Genomic DNA, 18,595 nt, shown 5'->3' on the forward strand with positions numbered 1-18,595 from the left:
CCAGCTAGGTTGATTACCTCAGAAGTGAAAATGCATCATTCTTCCAAACATCACCACCGATGCCAGTTTTCTCACTACATGAGACCTGCAATGTCCCTGGCCTCCTCCCCCTCTGTTAAAGAAGTGATTGTATGGCACTTGACACCGGGTTAGAAAAGGAACCACTCCACCTAAGCAAGTTATGAACTCTTCACAGGGCTTTTGAGCTTGGCGGAAATAAGAACTCTGAACTGAACACCTGTGCACACAAAAGCCTTGAAGCAAGAGGTGTAAAATCTAAACACTCCAGTTTCCAGTGATGGAACATGCCAAAAACAGATATTCTGAGCTCTGGCTTGATTTCTATAAGGGAAGTGAATTGTAACGTCAAAAGATCACATTCTTTGAGGTGGCAGGTTTTGATTCCTTACTCTAATGCTGATCCTTCTCAAACCAAAAACCATTTTCTAACTTCCAAAACCGTAAAACACCAAATTATTTATTTGGCTAAAGGTTCCACAGGTGGCCTGTTGGACACCTCAACTGAGGCAGACAGTCGGTCCCTGAGAGGAGAGGGAGATTGACTGGGCCCGTAGGGCAGAAGCCCTCCCGAGCCGAGCCGTGACAAGTACCGCAGCATTAACCAACAAAGACAAAAAAACCCTTTACATAACAAGGCCCCGATCCAAGAGTTCGGGCAGGCCACACAATGCAATTCAAGGATGTTACATAACTTTGTTTTTCTGCAGCTGAAAAAGTACCTGCAGGAATTTCCACTTGGAGTTCAACCTTATGTAATTCCACAGTGGGGCTCACAAGGCCCCAGCTCGGACTTGCCGCACCCCAACAGGAGAGGGCTCTGGCCTCCTCAACTCTGGGCCTATCAGCATGCAAATTGCCTCGCGCCTGGAGGTCCAGGCCCAAAAGTAACAAAAATGGGTTTAAATGGAGACACGTCAGCATTTTAATAAGGAAGGAAAGTCCAACTCAATGAAGGGGTCGGTCCAAGCGGGCTGCTCTGTTCCATGATGGCAGCAGCCCGCTGGGACTGGGCCACCGAGGCGTTGAGCACCCTGTGGAGCTGGGTTAGAAGGAGTGCTTTGGGTCGGTTTACACAGCTGGTTGAGAGGATTTGCAGAGAACTGTTCATTTCCAGCAAATGGGATTCCAAGCCTCCCCTTTGAAGGCCAATGTGTGGAAGGGGCTGGTGTCCTTACACGTGACGGCATCTCAGAACAGGTCTGTGAGAAGGTAGGGCTGGCAGGCTTTGTCTCAACACTGCATCGATCGAACAGAGGCTTCTGGGAAAACAGGTCACCAGTACGTTTTGTTTAATTTATCATTCAGTTGAGAACAAAACAGTGCTGGTCCAAGCTAATTTCTGTTTGAAACTTTTCACCCTGGAAGTCTCTCAAAAGTTCCAGCCCCGTCCACGTGTGAGAGCCAATAGTTTCGATCCAGTCGGTCCATCCCACTGTGGTCGCGCGGGGCCTAGGAACGGGACAGGTGTGGGAAAGAAGAGGGCCGTCCTCTCCAGGGTTGGCGTGGTCCAGTGCCACCGCTGCTGTGCTAGGATGAGACCGTTTGGGGGCTGCCGTTCGGACCACTGCGGCTCCGTTCTCGTCCTGCTTCCAGCGGGAAAGAGGCCCAGCTAGTGGGCCGAGAGCAAGAACCTGGCCACAACACCAACCATAAGCAGAGAGAAGGCCAGCACCATAGCCAGCAGGCGCCGGACGAGCAGCTGTTTCACAGACAAGGCTCCGGGCTTTTTCGAAAGGGCGGAAGCTGCTTCCTGAGCCCCTAGGAGATCGGCTCGGCTCCCGGAGATGGAGTACGTAGTCAGAATGATGCCGGGAATGCTGCCTGTCTCCACTGCAGAGGAAACCAGAATGTGGAGAAAGTAAAGGTGCTTGAGCGTGTCCCACTTGACCGCTGGGTTGAAGGATACTGGCACATTTAGGGTTAGAGGAATGACCCATCCCCTTTGGGGCAGAGAAGAGGCATTTAGACTTCACCCTTGGCCTCATTCCTTCATCTGTGAGAAGCAGTGTGGCTTAGTGGATAGAGCACGGGCCTGGGAGTCAGAAGGATCTGGGTTCTATTCCCAGCTCTGCCACGTCTGCTGTGTGCCCTAGGGCAAATCACTTAACTTCTCTGTGCCTCAGTTACCTCATCTGTAAAATGGAGCTTAAGAAGGTGAGCCCCATGTGGGACAGGGACTGTGTCCAAACTGATTAACTTGTATCCCAGTGTTTAGGACAGTGCTTGGCACATAGTACTTAACAAGTGCCATTATCATCATCATTATTATTATTATAATTACTCCTTCCCTCAAACTTATATCAGGAACTGAGCTGGGCTGTTCCTGGAAGCATCCTGGTCTAGTGGAAACAGCACAGACCTGGGAATCAGAGGCCCTGGGTTCTAACCCGGGCTCTACCGCGTACCTGCTGTATGACCCTGGGAAAGTCATTGCACTTCTCTTCTTTGTCTCAGTTCCCTCATCTGCAGAACAGGATTAAATACCTGTTCTCCCATACCTGTTCTCCCTCCTAATTAGACTGTGAATTTCATGTGGGACCTGATTATCTTGTAGCTACCCCAGTACTTAGTATAATGCTCGGCACGTAGTAAGGATTTAAGAAATGCCACTGTAAGGCTGGAAGCAGCGTGGCTTAGTGGAAAGAGCATGGGCTTGGGAGTCAGAGGTCATGAGTTCAAATCCCAGCTCTGCCACTTGTCAGCTGTGTGACTGTGGGCAAGTCACTTAACTTCTCTGTGCCTCAGTTACCTCATCTGTAAAATGAGGATTAAGACTGTGAGCCTCACGTAGGACAACCTGATGACCCTGTATCTCCCCCAGCGCTTAGAACAGTGCTGTGCACATAGTAAGCGCTTAACAAATGTCAACATTATTATTATTTCCTTCTCCCAGACTTCTTCCTGAGGCTACTGCTCTCTGGAGACACCGGTGGGGGGAAGAGAGCTGGGGAGGGAGAGGAGAGAGAAGCCTCTACTGCTCCAGTTCCCCTCTGCCTCTCCTCCCAGCTAAAACCCCCCTCCCGGCCTCCCACCCACTTCTGCACAATAGGTGAGGGGGAAGTCACTGGTGCAGGTCAAAGTTAGTTATTTTCAAGGCTAGCAAACACCCACGTGATGCTGAAAAAGGTCACCAGAGGTCAGTGGCCCCCGGGGTCCCGACTGAGGGCCGCAGTGCTTACCTGAGGACAGCACTGCCTTCTCTGGGCCCAGTCTGGGGGGCTCATTCTCCACGGAATGGGGCTCAAGTCCGGCACGCTGCTGGGCCTGGCAGAGAGATGCCCTCAGGTTATCTGCCCAAGACTCTTGGCTGGAGACAAACTGGCAGGCGGTGGGCCCTGTCCTGGCCTCTCCACGGTTCCTTCCCTCCCAACCCTGTTTTTGTCTCCTCCCTGGAATTCCAGTCCTCTGGGGCTGGGGCCGGTCGGCCGGGGGTCCCAAAGTGAGACTGGGGTGACCCTGAGCTTGCTGGGCGGAAACCTAACCCATCTTGAGGGCTGGAGAGGGAGAGGCCGAAGATTCCCCCAGGGCCTCCCCAGACAGCCCCTGTTTTTCGCTTGCTTGTTTGTTTTTAATGGCATTTATTAAGCACTTACTATGTGCCAGGCAATGTTCTAAGCCCTGGGGCAGATACAAGCTAATCAGGTTGGACACAGTCCATGTCCCACATGGGACTCACAACCGTAATCCCCATTTTACAGATGAGGTAACTGAGGCACAGAGCAGTTGTGACTTGCCCAAGGTCACACAAAAGACAAGTGGCAGAACTGGGATTAGGACCCAGGTCCTTCTGACTCCCAGGCCTGTGCTCTATCCATTATGCCACGCTGCCATTCTCTAACACAGTCTGAGTTTGGTCAAATGATCTCCTCCCCAAAGTGGCCCTGCCTGTTAAATGAGGCACTGCTAGCCAAAACTGGTGTTTTCTGGGAATGGGTCTGCATAGGCCCACACAGCATCTCATCTCCTTTCCAGGACCAAGCCCACTCACACCCACTTCCTCTCCAGCAGGTGAGAGGGGCAGCCCCCACAAGTCCCGGCCAACTGGGTGGTCACTCCTCCAGCCAGGCCTAGCCAGGGCTGTTGGCATCAAGCTGGCTCTAACTGCTCCAGGAAGCCCAGTTGACTTCTCAGGTCTTGACCTTTGCCAACCCTTCAGCTGCCAAGACATTCATTCCCTGGACAGTTTTCTCTGATAATCGTGACTGGGCTCAGATAACACCTGAGTGGGTCAGCGAGTGGCCGCAAGCAGAGCCAGAAGGACACGCTCTCCCTTGCCGCCAAAGACCCAGCCTTGGCCTAAACTGACAGGCAAGAGATATTCGGGTTCCCGCTGCAGCCCTACGCACTTCACTCCTCTAATGCCAACCTACTCACTACAGCTTGATTTCCTCTATCTTGCCACCGACCTGTCACCCACGTCCTACCTCTGGCCTCCTTCTTCATAACCAATAATGACTCTCCCCACCTTCAAAGCCTTACTGAAGGCACATCTCCAAGAGGCCTTCCCCCACTAAGCCCTCATTTCCTTCCCCCCACCCCCACTCCCTTCTGCCGTCACACCGACTCTGTCCCTTTATTCACCACCCCTGCTACCAGCCCCACAGCACTTACATACATATCCATAATTTATTTACATTAATGTCTGTCTTCCCCTCTAGACTGAAAGTTCACTGTGGGTGGGAAATGTATCTGTTATATTGTCCTTTGTACTCTCCCAAGTGCTTAGTACAGTGCTCTACAAACTACAGAGTGCTCAATGCATACAATTGATTGCTTGATTGCAGGAGCAGGACAGAGAATGAGTCTAAATGAGTCTATCCCCTCTACCTTCCTGTACCTGGGCCTGGGCTACTGCTCTGAAGCCCATTTCTCCCCAAGCTGGAAACCAGCCTGGAATCTAAGTGCTCATTAGGTGAGGAAACCTGGAAAGCAAGAGAAAGCATGAGAAAAGAGGCAGGAAAAGCGGATGTGGATATTGCTCCTACTGGCCTAGTGGAAAGATCTGATGCCTGGGAGTCAGAGGACCCGGGTTATAATCCCACCTCTGCCACTTGCCCACTGCTTCACCTTGGGTAAGACACTTCTCGGTGCTTCAGCTTCCTTATCTGTAAAATGGGGGTTCACTACCTGTTCTCCTTTCCACTTAGACTGTGAGCCCCATTTGGGCCAGAGACTATATCTTATCTCCTTATCTTGTATCTATCCCAGTGTTTAGCACAGTCTTTGGCACATAGTAAATCCCTCACCAATACCACAATTATTATTGCTCCCAACCAGGAGAAGGGAGACTCTTTGGCTATACTCTGGGACTCAGGTGCCAAGGGCTGCCCCCACAAACATGGGGTCTGGTGGTGGCTTAGGGGAGCCGACTTTCCCCTGGATGGACGGATGGTTGGATAGATGGATGGATGGGTTGACAGACTGGCCGACCTCCACCAGACCTGCCAGCTGGGCCCACCGTCCTATCCTCCTGCAGCTCCCACCGCTTCCGTGGCCCGGTTCTCATCCCCCCACAAGACGAGGCGGCTTACCTCTGTGCTCGCCCGCTCCCAGTCAACCCTGGAGATGTAGACAGTGAAGGTGACGGTGGCCAGGATGGCACAGATGAGCATCCCCACCCAGAGGCCTGAAAGAGACAAGCCGCAGCGGGGAGGGGAAGGGCGGGAGACAGTGGCCCAACCACACCCCCTGAGATCACCCGCCGGCTCTCTTACCTACGACTCTGATTCTGACAACAAAGATCAGCACGATTCCCAAGGGGAGGCCGATGACATAATAGCCGACCGCGTTCACGATGGCCCCGAAGGCCTGCTTCCCGATCCCTCTTAGCACTCCACCACAGATGCACTGGGGGGGCGGGAGTGGTAGGCAGGGGAGAGAAGAAGTGGAGGTGGGACAGGGGCAGGGACAGCGACCAGCTGGAGGTAGCCCGCGGACAATGGGTTTCCTTCGGGGATATACTCACGCAGAGCGACTCGAACAGGTTGAAGACGATATAGATGGGCATAACCTTGCCCACCAGTGCACTGACCTCTCTGGGGGGTGGACAAGAAAGGGGCCATTACTGGGAGTCTCCAACAGGGCCCATGGGAATGAACGGCCCTGTCTAGACTGCAGAATCGGTCATTCAGTAACCTCACGCCACTGGAGGGCCCAGGGGGTCTGCCTGCTCCAGCTAATCAGATGGACCGACTGGGATTGCACCAAAAGATCTCCCCGGTGGAAGTGGGAATGGGAAACCAGAATGGTCTCTGGTGTTCTGGCAAGGTGTTCCCCCCTTTCTTTGGGGCCACCCAGACCAGGACCCAGCGGACAGGGACCAGGAAGGTGAGTATCCTCCTCCCATCTTGCCACTGTGTGTTAAGGTGGCTCACGACCGAGAGGATAATTATGAAATCTGGTTACCTACTCATCATCAGTAAAGATATATGCCAGACTGTCTTTGAAGGCGGTCAGCAGTGAGCCCATCACCAGGAAAAGCAACCCTGAAAGGTAGCGTGGAGAAACACCAGAGTCCACATTGGGTGTTGCTGCTTCTTCAAGATCGTTGCTGCTTCTTCAAGATCTGGAGGGCCTGGGTCCCTTTTCTGGGGGGTGAGGGAGTCTCAAGTCTCCCGTTCCTTTTCACCCATCCAGAGGGGCAGCTGGCAGCTTTGTTGTGAAGATACCCCCTGCTGGTTATTATTGTTATTATTATTATTATTGTTATTATTAGGAGCCCCAGCTAGCACGTTGAGTCTGGGTCTAACTGAACAGGGCCTCACGGAGATCTTTCCAGCACAGTTCTGAGATGATGGGGCCTAGCTTCTGGGGGAGTGAGGGGCAAGGGCCACAGCTGCCCTCATTTCTGCAGTCCTGGGTGGTGGACACATGTCACCCAATCACTGGCCAAGGACCACAGTACCTCCCAAGGCTCGGTGGCCAACCTAGGGGCAGGAGGGTGGGGACACATGCCAATCTGCCCCAGCCCAAGCCTGACTCACTCTGCCACTGTTCAAAACCAGTCAAGATTTAGGATGGCAGGCCCGTAGCCCGTTGTGGGCAGGGATTGTCTCTATTTGTTGCTGAATTGTACTTTCCATGTGCTTAGTACAGTGTTCTGAACACAGTAAGCACTCAACAAATACGATTGAATGAATGAAGCCCAGGTGCCTCCACTGGACAGATCCACAGCTACTTCCCAGCTTCACCCACCTGTAATCCTGCTTCCTCCAGAAGGTCTTCCCTGCTTAATTTATTCTCCTCAGGTCAGGGCCCCCCCACAACAGATACCTCGGCACTCTTGCACTCAGCCACCAAGGGCACATTTGTACATAGCTATCAAATGATAAATAGTACTTAGTGTATTTATTGAACACCTACTGTGTGCAGAACACCCGATTAAGCGAATGCTAGAATGCAAGAAACTTTCCTTAATCCACTTTAAAGGAGATGTGGTGAACCATGGATTGACTGATTGACTATTTGATTGGTTGACCCGCTATGAGGCAGTTGGGAAACAACATTAGAAGCCCTCTGCACATCTGAGAGAAAAGGGCCCTGCTTCTCCCTGAATCTTTTTCCATGGAAAATGACTGGCCAGAAGCAGAGATATAAGGGAGAGCTGGAGGACCTACCTGTGCAGTGAAGAGCTGTGGAGGAAGATTTCTTCGCCTGTTCTGGGTCCCCGGCCCCTAACGCCATCCCTACTCGGACACAGGCCGCAAGACTGAGCCCCATTGGCAGCTGTGGACCAGAGACCGAGGTGAGGTCAGGACAGGGTTGTGCACGTAATTAATGGATGATCGTTCACCTGAGAAAGAGCCCCGTCAGCCTTTGGGGAAAGGAGACTCTCAGAGCAGCTCGGGCTAAGGCCGCAAGCAGAGGGTCATGAGCTGAGGGAGGGACAGGAGAGTGGAGAAAGGAGGGGATTTGCTCTGCTAGTGAAAGTGAAGGCTGCGGTAAAGGGAGTGGGGATGGGAGATAGAGATCCACAGAGATTCCCGCAGAGACCCTGCAGAGCGAGAGCCTGGGAGAAGAATCCTGGAGCAGAGAAGGGCACAGTCTGGGCTGAGTGCCAACAGGCAGGGGCCCTTGGTAGAGACGTTCCAACCCCATGGGATCCTCTCTGCCACGGACTCACCATATACATCAGCGTGGACACTTCGTAGATAATGGACTGAGCAGACAGATCCACCACGCTGAGCAGACCTGAACAGAGACCCCCATCAGTTCTCTGGCCACTGTGGCTCCCACCTCCTCCCTCCTCCCACCCTCCCAGGGCCCATCCTACCAAGTCTCGTTCACCCACCCCAATCCAGAGGACCCGGGCGGGAAGTCTGGGGATCCGGCCCCAGGGGGCACTCACCTATCAGGAAGCTCCCGATCTCGTAGGCCCACCATTCGATGCACATCATGAGCATGCTGGGGACGGCCAACGAGAAGAAGGGGCCCCATTCCTGCAGGGAGTCGCTGTTCCAGCCTAGGCAGAGGAGGCGGGAAGAGGCAGGATTGGGCTGCTTGTGCTGAAGTCCCATTTCCAAACATCCCTATCCCATGGCAGGTCAAGCCCAGCTGCAGCCCGAGGCGAGCGGGAAGATGAGAGGCCAGAACCCAGGGGAAGTGAGAGCCCCTAAACTTTCCACTTTTTCTCATCTCACGTCTCCCAGCCGCAGGCCTCCACATCCTTTGGGACATGGCAGCCGAAACCAGCTTCCTCCCTGGCAGGGTATGGCTGAGCCTGGGCCTCTCTGCCCTGGAGGTGCAACCCCCATCAATGCCCCAGTTGTGCCCTACTGCTCTCTTGAGAAGTGGTGGTGCTGAAGCAGGGCTCGGGGCCCCCAGGGACAGGGATGGGGGCCCTGACGCAGCCTCAGAATGGTGGGCGTGGGGCCCCGGTGGAGGCTGGAGCTGGGATTCACTGGAAAACCAGGTTCTGAACCCGGAACTGGCCCTCTCACGGATGTCGGAGTTGCTGTGTCCAGGAACCCCAGGCTGACCACTCTGGCTGCTCAGGACCGCGCCCTCTCCCTTCCATCCCCACAGGAGTCCCTTTCCCCAGCCCGGGCAGAGATAGATAGATGGATAGACGGACAGATGGATGGAGAAAGGCAGACAGACAGATGCGCACCTCCCCAGGTCTCCAAGTAGAGCTTCCTCAGCACAATGTACAGGAAGAGGCAGATGACCTGAGCAAACTGGGAAATGGTGTTGGCAAAAGCGGAGCCCCTGGAGAGGAGGGAGAGGCTGTGAGAGGGGCACGGCTCTGCTCCCCCAGCCCCCCGACCCCGGATAGGGCTCCACACTTCCCACTGGGGGCCGACAGTAATGACCTGGGACTGTGGGAACCCTGCTCTTTCTGTGGCTGTTCTGACAGAAAGGCCCAGCGGCAAACCCACAGCAGGCCAAGCCCAGGCCCAGGCCTCAGCCCGAGCCGAGTCAGAAGACGAAAGGCAGAGGAATGGACCTGAGTTCTGGGTTGTGGGCTCTGAGTCTTGCTCCTGGCAAACTGGCCAACGGCCCCACAGGGAAAGACGGAAGTAAGGAACTCTCAGTTTGACCAATGGAGTGGGGAATCAGATGTTTTACCTTTCCCCATCACCCCCCATACACTTATACATGGCCCCAGTGGGATTAGACTATCTCTGTGCATCTTCAGGAAGCCAAAATGGGCACTCTTTCTGGATTGGGGTTTGGGGGATGGGAGGGGGAAGGGAAGGGAAAGAGAGTCCCCACAGGCAGGGCCAGTGCTCGTCTTTCTTTGGAAAGAGCACGTGCCTGGGAGTGAAGAGGCCTGATTTCTAATCCTGGTTCCACCATTTGTCTGTTGTGAGACCCTGGGCAAGCCACTTAACTACTCTGTGTCTCAGTTTCTTCATCTGTAAAATGGAGATGTTCTCCTTTGTCCCTTAGACTGTGAGCCCCATGTAGGATAGGGACTGTACCAGACCTGATTGTCTTAGTACTTGACACTTAGTACATAGTAAGAGTTTAACAAATACCACAATTATTATTATAATATTATCATCATTGTAAGGGACCTTCTCCCAACCTGTGACTACCACCCTTTCCCCACCCCATCTGCCACACTCATCTTTCCATCCCCCGATCCTCAGGCACTGGGGTGAGCAGACACCCCATCAGCCATATCCTTAGCAGAGCCTAGCCCAGATCCTGATATCGCCACTCTGTCTGCCTCAAACCCACCTGCCTTCTCTGCCCACACCACGTCCTCCCGGGCTGCTCTCCAGAGCCCTGTCTCCTGGGGTCTCCCTCCCCGCCCCGGTCCCTAGGTTCCCCTGGCTTAGTTTGACCACAGGGTGAATTTGTCACTCACTCTAGCCCCCAGTCCAGGATGTAGAGAAAGATATAGTTTCCCAGCCCATTGATGACATTTCCGAAGATGCCGCTGAAAACTGCCGGCCAAATGATCTCCTGAAATTCACAGGAAAAGGTTTCCTCCCCACTGCTTGCCATTTCGGAGTGCCAAAGTCGGTCCCAGTTCCCAAAAAAGCCCAAGAGGAGTGGGAAGGTCCACTGCCAGACACCCCTGGCAGCTTGAGCCCAGAACCCAGCCTAACTGCCCCCCCAGCAGTCACCTACCTCCACATCTCCCTTCCTCCCATGTCCTGTCCCATACTCTTGGCTCTGAGTGGTCACCGTGAACAGTACTTGGCAAGGTGCTTTGCCCCAGGGAACCCCGGGACATTCCCTTGGTCCCTGCCTGGCTGGGGTGACTGGGGAGGGGAAATAGCCACCGACCAGTCCTGGCCCAACCAGAAATCCTGGGCCTGGGCTATGGGTTCAGGTGACCCTAGAAAGTGGCTGAGGACTGTCTACCTGAACCCCAGGCCAGTCTGAGGTTGTGGCCCTTTCCGCCTGAAGGGCTGGAACTGGGTGCCTTTGGGGATTTGCAGGGTGAGGAAATCAGGCCTCAACAATTCCCCTTGTTACTCTCTGCTCGGGGCTGGCTACCCACTTGGCCCCACTTACCTGGAGAAGTCCAGAGGCCCAGGCTCCTCCAGCCTCCACTTAGTGGGGGGGGGACACTGGGGGTGGGTCTTTCATCTGAACCACCACAGGGGGCCAGGGGCCAGTGCTCTCTCCTCTCCTTCCCTCCCCAAACCCTGCCCTGAATAACCAGCTGCCCAGGCCAAGGTCTGGGGCCGGCCGATCATGGGTCTACACCTCCCCTCCAAGTGCCACAGGCAGAGACCACATCCCCTGTCCCCAGGAGTACCAGGACCCTGGCGGGGACAGTGGGGGTGGAAGGGTACCTGGTTCTGCAGGTATCGCGTCAGTAAGCCATACAAGAAAACCGCCTGGAAAAACATCAAACACGCATTTCCAGTCAGAACCCAGTGGGACTTGGGCCCACTCTGTTTTAACCTCCTTGTGCCCTTAAACCAGGTTTCTGGATTCCAAAAGTGACCCCAAGTCAGACCTTTGGAAGATGAGCAGTTCAGGGGGCTGTTGCTCACCCCAAAGGGGCTGCAAATCCCAGTGGACCAAACCATATTAATGCCAGGAAGAAACAGGGTCACCACCCTCCCCAGGACCCTCTCAATTCTTCCCAAACACTTCAGTGGAGACTCCCTTTTCCTGGGCCCCGAACACCTGAAGAGCAGCGAGAATGAGAACTTACAGGAAGGGCAGGAACAAATATCATCACGTATTTCTGAGTGAGGCTGCATGAGAACAGAAAGAGCGGACTGTTAAGGAAGGAGGCTGCCTCCCCAAGAGCCCAGAGGGCCTCGCCTGGATACTTCCCCAGCTGTTCTGGTTACCACCTTCCATGCTCTCACAATTTTTGCAATTAGGAAGTTCCTCCTTACAGCTAACCCACATCCTTCCTCCTGCCATCCCAGCCCTTTTCCCATCTCTGGGGCAAAAGGACAACAGCTTCTCCTGGGCTTGCCACAAGTCTGGCCATTAGCTCTGGGGGAGGAAGATGGCAGTCCAGCTCTACCATATATGTGCTGTGTGACCTTGGGCAAGACCCTTAACTTCTCTGTGCTTCAGTTCCCTTGTCTACAAAATGGAGATTCAATACTTGTTCTTCCTCCTACTTAGATTGGTAGCCTCATGTGGGACCTGATTATCAGGTAACTATCTCAATGCTTAGGACAGTGCTTGGCACATAATTACTGAACAAATATTATTATTACTAATAAACCATTATAAACAATACTAACAATAATAATAACAATATTAAGTCACAATAATAATAATAAAAATGTATTTGTTTAGCACTTATTATGTGCAAAGCACTTTTCTAAGTGCTGGGGTAGATAGAAATTAATCAGGTTGGACAAAGTCATTGTCCCACATGTGTCTCACAGTCTTAATCCCCACTTTATAGATGATGTAACTGAGGCACAGAGAAGTGAAGTGACTTGCTCAAGTTCACACAGCAGAAGAGCGGCAAAGCTGGGATTAGAATCTACGTCCTCTGACTCCCAAGCCCGTGGTCTTGCCACTAGCCATGCTAAGTTCCCAGTCCTGCCCACGCTGCTGGCAGACTGCCCGGCTCCCACCACCAGGACTCTTACCAACTGCTTGGGGGAATAAACTATCTGCTCTCCTTCCCTCTTAGACTGTAACCTCCAAGTGGGACAGAGACTCCATCTGATCTAATGGTTTTGAATCTACCTCAGCCCTTAGCACAGTGCTTGGCACACTGAGAGGGATTAATAAACACCATAAATAAAATGCAATGAAACCACTGGATACCCACAGCAGATCCTGACTTGGGACACACCGCTTATTAAATTTAGCTGCTGAGAGAAAATTGTCATGGTTTCAATCGAGCTTTGCCAAAGCATGGTGAAACCAGAGGTGAGTTTCACCAGCACTGACGTCTTCTTTAAATTCAAAGGAATACTACACATGTATATAAGGGGAGTGGGCGGGGAACGTGATTGCTAACTCTGTTGTATTATACTCTCCCTAGCGCTTAGAACAGTACTCTGCACATAGTAAATGCTCAATAAATAACAGTTTGAGAGATAAGAGACAAAGAGACACAGAAGGGCAGAGACAGAGAGAGATACAATGCAACAGAGACAGAGGCAGGAAGAGATAAGAAAACAGAGACAAAAGAAGGCAGAAAAAAGAGGCAGAGAAAGACTGAGAGATAGGGAGAGACAGACAGAAATGGGCAAAGAGACAGGTGGACAGAGATAGAGACACAGGCAGAGAGAGGGAGAGGCAGAGAAAGAGACGGAGACAGACAGGGAGACGCAGACAGACAGAGACAGCCAGGGAGAGGCAGAGACAACATCTACAGGAACCTCTTACAACAGAAATCTCCAGCCTGGTGCAAGAGATACAAGAGAGTCTGAGATGCATAGCTGGGGGTTGATGGAGAGGCAAAAATCCAAGTGGCAGATTTTTAGATGGGGGCTCAGGCCCAGCTTCGGGGGGCGAGGGCACCTGGAGAAGGAGGACGGTCAGCATGGGGGTTCTGAGGGGCAGGCACCCGGGGCATGGGGCCGGCGGGCAGGCTCGGTGGCCTGGCCCGGTAGCCGGGTCTCTGGGTGAGGGCCGGTGCGGCCTGACCTGGACACCTGCGGGTCCTGCCGGAGGAGCAGCAGGATGCTCTCGGTGTTTATGAACAAGGCCCAGCAGGGGAAGCAGCAGAGCAGCAGGATCAGGATTCCCCTCTGCAGGACGACTCCCACCATCTTCTTGTTGCTGCTTCCGTAGGTCTGCAAAACAAGCCCCGGCCCAGCCCCCGGGTGGATAACCTGCTGCACCAAAGGCTGCCCACACCCAACCAAGCCCCCACCCCTCACCCTCACTTTCAACCTGCTCTTTTGACCTCAATTCCCAGCTGCACTGCCTTTATCATCTAAAATACACACAACCCGATGTGAGGCTCCCAGAGGTCAGCCAAGGTTTGCATGACTAACACAGAATGAGATGGGCTGGTTTGAACCCCCTCTCACCGTGCCCCTGAAGCAGATGGACAGATGGATTCTTCCCTTATCCCTTAACCAAACCAACAGTGCTTCCCGCGGGCCCTACCTGGGACAAGAGGGTGTCACAGGCCGAGGATAAGCCAAACCCTACAGAGATGCCACAGACGTTGATGAACTGGAGCAAGTTTGATTCAAGGGGAAAACACGAAACATATTGTCAGCAGCAGGGAAGACCCGTGAGGGGTTGGGAGAGGGAGGTGGGCGGCGGGGTGGGGGCAGGACTCCCGCCCCAGGCTACAAGGGATCCCAGGGAGCGATGGGAGGGAGGCTGGAACGCTCAGGAGGGAGTCGCTCCTTGCCCTCACAACCAGGCAACAGGCAGAGGAGAGGGGTGTTGGGCTGCAGCCCTCCTTCGATTCTCCCTCCTCCTTGTCCTTGCTCACGCTGCTCCCCGAACCTCCAGCTCCCTCCCTCCTCACGTCAGGTAGGCTGCAGTGCTCTCCGCACATTTAAGCCCTAATAAACCCCTTTCTAAAGCCTTCCCCAGGTTCCTAAGCCATATCATCTCGCTGGCCAACTCTGGCATCAATTAATTTATTTACTCCCTCCTTAGCAATTATGGGAAGGGAGTGTGTCTGCTCATTCTCTTGTATTGTACTCTCCCAAGCTCTTAGAACAGTGCTCTGCACATAGTAAGCACTCAATAAATACCACTGAATGATTAATTGATGTCGCTCTGTGTAGCGATGATTTCTTCAGATCACTCTCTAGTTGGGAATATTTTTATGTTTACTTCCTCAGGTCAAAAGCGTGCTCCTCGTGGACAGGGAATGTCCACCAACTCTAGAGTCTTCCAACAATGTCAAATACAGTCTACCAACTCTACTTTGCTCACCCAAGTTCTGAGTACAGTGTTCTCTTCACCATAAGCACTCATATACCATTGACTGGCCACCAATCGATTGATTCAAGGCCAGGCCACAGTGTGACTCGTTGGCAGTGTGGTTTCTGAATCTCCTAGCTGAAGGAGGGGCCTGCAGCTGGCTGTTTCCCAGTCCTTCTGCCCTGCCTCTGGCTCCGGTAATCTACAGGGCGCAGCCCAGAGTGGACGTGAGAGACTGGGGGGTGGGGGCAATTGTTTCCTGACACTGGGAATCTCCCCGCCTCACCAGCTTTCCTTTCCCTCTTCCTCCACCGTGTTACCCCTTCCAGAAACCCACCCCCAGCCCAGTCAGGCTTACCCGAGCCCCATTTTGAGGTGCTCCTCTCTCCCGAGATCCCGACTCCACCCCGCAGCCCCACCGGCCCCGCAACCCCCAGCCCCAGGATCCTCTTCTTCCCTGGTCCCGACCCTGACTTCCGGAAGCACACTCACTGCCACCGCGAGGGTCACTGCTGCCAGCTCCACCTTGCCCAGGTGTCCGCAGAATACGGTGCTCACCACGTGGATCAGGAACAACAACACCTGGACCAGGAACTGGAGGGGTGGGCAGTGGCTGGATGTCATTCCTGGCGAGTCCTCCTCCCAGCCCTGCTCCTCCCAGACCCAGCAATGGGTCTGGTGCTGCTCCAGCTCCCCGGAGCCCTCTGCTTCCCCCGGGGCCCTGGCCCTGAGTGTCTCCTGTGCCCACAGCCTGGGTCCTGAGGTGGGCATGGGCAGCAGCAAGGTCAGGTGTCCCCAGCATTGGCCATACCGATGGAGGGAGCATTTGAGCCTCAAACCAGAAACTTAAGTCTGACCCCTGGCAAATTCCAATCTCCACCACCAAAACTTCAGGCCTACTCCTCGGCAGCTTCACCCACAAGGCTCATCAGGGACAGAGGAGGGGCAAGGTCCAGTGGTGTGGGTAGGGTCAGGCTGGCATTGAGCAGGGAGCCACAGGCAGGGAAATTCCTGGGGACCCTCCACAGGCCACCCGTGCACCGCCGAACAGGGGAAGTCTGGAGGGGAATTTCACGGAGAGAAGGAGTCCCATTGGGCTCAATCTGGGACGAAGGGGCCACCGTACACCCACTCCTGGTTTCGCTCTTCTCATCCTGGCCTCCCCGCAGCTGTCTGAGCCACCCCAGTCTAGCCCCAGGCCCCCCCACATCTCTAACCCCCATTCTAGCCCTGAGGGAGGGGGCGGGGAGGGAAAGAGCTTGTCCTCTCACTAATTTCTTCCCACAGTCTCCTTGCTGGTGGCCCAGTAAGGTAGTTGGGCTTTTACAGAGAGGTTTGAGGGGAGAAGGAAGGTGGTGGGCTTCCCTAGACTGTCCGTTGGTCTTTCTGTAGGACACTGCAGAATTGCCGCATCCTGGCTGAAAGCAGGCAGTCACCTGCATGGACAGCCCAGCCCGGCAAGCAGCCATCCGGAGAGGAGCCGCTCTCTGGGAGCAGAAACCTCATAAGGAACGAGAGTTGAGGGGGCAAAAGGGGAAACAGTGCCAGCTGCTGCCAACAACAAACCTGACAGCACAACAAGGGACGGGCTTTGTGTGGGCACCAAGTGGGTGCCTCATTGGCTTTGTCAGACTCACAGACACAAACACTCACTCACCCGACATGACTCTCACCACCTCCATCACAAAACAACTACACACGGGACACAAACACACACACATATTAGACCATCAGTGGCTAAATATTAGACTACAATTAGTCATTGATTGTCCCGAAGGAGTTTGGTATTCGATGACTGGTTTTCTGACCCTGGATCAGTTTCTCACAACTACCCCCTCCACTCTGAAGTTGGGGTGCCCGTTCCTCTCGCCAAGCGTGGTCTGGCCTCTCTCCTGACATCACCTGCCCATCTGTCCGGGCTGAAAGTGGGACCGTCGGGAGGCAGCGTGCCCAGTGGAAAGAGCACGGACCTGGGTTCTAATCCCAACTTGGCCACTTGCCTGCTGTGTGACCTTACACAAGTCACTTCCCTACTCTGTGCTTTAGCTCCCTCTTCTGTAAAATGGGAGTTCGATAAGCCTCTCCTTCTACTTAGACAGTGAGCCTCAAATAGGGCAGGGACTGTGTCCAATCTATTGCGTATCTATCTCACTGTTTAGTACAATGCTTGGCACATAGTAAGCACTTAACAGATACCACATAAACACTAAAAAATACTAGCAGACTGGCCCTGGAGCCGGGACTCTGGGCCTTGAGGCAGATCCTTGGAATCCATCTCACCGAAGCCAGGGTGAGGGGTTCACCTTGCCACCTCTCCTCCCTCTATTCCAACCACCTCCATCCCTCTTGCATCTCCTCCCTCTGCCTCTACCCCTTCGTGTTCCCGTCCCTCCAATCCCATCCCCTCCCTGGGTTCACAAGGCCCATCTCCCTAAGAAATTGCCATATCTGGCCGGGCAGGCTTCCCCATGGAAAACGGACCAGTTGACCCGCTGAGAAAGCAGGCTGGAATGGCGCAGAGGCATTCAGCTCATGTTCTGGCGAGGAAGCGGAACTCTAAAAGAGACGTGCCGCAACCCGGGGAACACCCCTGGCACTTCCCAGAGGACATGTGGAGTGGAAGTCACCTTCTCATTGTAAAAAAAATAATCCCTGGTTCTGGTGAGAAGCAGTTTGAGCTGGGGCTCCACCGGGTCCAGGAGGGCTAACTAAATGGGGGAAGTTGCTCATTCAAGCAGGGAGTAGCAGCGGATTGAACGAACCCCACTCCGGCCTACGGCAAATCTGCTTTCTCAGGGCAAACCAGGCTGCCCGCTCAGGGTGAGGGATCAGGTCACTGGGACCACTCCTTGGGGGTCGAGCGTCCGACTCTTCTAGCTGGGGGATGGGGAAGGGTCCCTCTTCCGCCCCCGCCCCTGGGGCAAGGGCCTCTTACCAGGGGTCCGGCCAGGACGCACAGTTCCCATGCTTCCTTCCTGAAGCCGACTGGAATGAGCCACTGCACCCAGGAGCGGCGACCCCTGTGGCCCCCACAATCCCCCGGGGTCGGGCTCAGCTCTCCTTTGTTTGCTCGCGGGACGGTCTCCCGGGTGGTCTCCTGCCCCAGCTCCATGCCAGGCTCTCCCCTGGCACCCCCGGCCCCAGACTGCTCCGGCACTGATCCCGGTGCCTCTGGCTGGGTCCGTGGGAGAACAATATGTAACCAGGAGCAGAGTGACCTTCAAACGGAACGGTCCCCGCTCCTGCTGTCTGGCGGTGGCGGCGACGGCTGTGGCAGAGGCGCCTTATATAGGGAGGAGAGGCCACGTAACAAGACAAGGAGGCGGCGGCAGCAGCCGGCCAAGCGCGAGCACGCAGGGAGGCATGTGGGGCAGCCAGGGTCGCGATCCACACTGCTCCACTGCCACGACAGGCCTGTGGCCGTGGAGAAGTAGGGGAGTAGGAACGGAGTCAGGGGGAGTCGGGGACAGTTTAGAGAAGGTCCTGCTAGGGTGGAGCTCGGCCCGGCCCTGACCATAGGGGTGTCCTCCCCTTCCCCCCTTTGAGGATTTGCAGGAGGTCTGGGGCCCTGGCGAATTGCACCCCATGTGGGGCCGAGGGATGACCCTGACCCAGCAGGGCCTAGGATTTTCGAACGGCCGGCCTGGCCCCAGCCTAATCAGTCACTCTGCCATCTTCCGTGTCGGGCCCAGACAATAAGAAACCCAGAATGGGGCCCACCCGCCCCAGGCCTGCCTCCCCTGCAGGACTGGCAGAAGCCGCCACAGCCCACCTGGTTGCAGAGGGGAGA

At 54.5% G+C, this 18,595-nt stretch overlaps 1 protein-coding gene across 5 annotated transcripts; it reads right to left on the reverse strand.

Annotated features, from left to right (window-relative positions):
- Window positions 1-451: 451 nt before the first annotated feature.
- Window positions 452-18,069, reverse strand: SLC47A2 (solute carrier family 47 member 2). 5 transcript variants are annotated; one of them, XM_001508221.5, is made up of 17 exons: window positions 17,741-18,067; window positions 15,298-15,399; window positions 14,029-14,097; window positions 13,561-13,709; window positions 11,645-11,687; window positions 11,277-11,321; window positions 10,337-10,434; window positions 9,131-9,228; window positions 8,369-8,482; window positions 8,144-8,211; window positions 7,638-7,746; window positions 6,431-6,506; window positions 5,987-6,056; window positions 5,736-5,868; window positions 5,553-5,647; window positions 3,201-3,285; window positions 452-1,851 (listed from the first exon to the last, which is right to left on the reverse strand). In XM_001508221.5, exons 1-17 carry the CDS (start codon window positions 17,915-17,917, stop codon window positions 1,631-1,633), a joined length of 1,752 nt encoding a protein of 583 aa, XP_001508271.3. In that variant the 5' UTR covers window positions 17,918-18,067; the 3' UTR covers window positions 452-1,630. The 5 variants fall into 5 exon arrangements, with proteins under 5 accessions (XP_001508271.3, XP_028938374.1, XP_016083939.2 ...); XM_029082541.2 differs by lacking the exon at window positions 11,277-11,321 and having other exon boundaries at window positions 17,741-18,068; XM_016228454.2 differs by lacking the exon at window positions 3,201-3,285 and having other exon boundaries at window positions 1,728-1,851; window positions 17,741-18,068.
- Between the last annotated feature and the right edge of the window lie 526 nt (window positions 18,070-18,595).

Source organism: Ornithorhynchus anatinus, chromosome 17 (genome assembly GCF_004115215.2).
Source record: "Ornithorhynchus anatinus isolate Pmale09 chromosome 17, mOrnAna1.pri.v4, whole genome shotgun sequence".
Lineage (NCBI taxonomy): Eukaryota > Metazoa > Chordata > Mammalia > Monotremata > Ornithorhynchidae > Ornithorhynchus > Ornithorhynchus anatinus.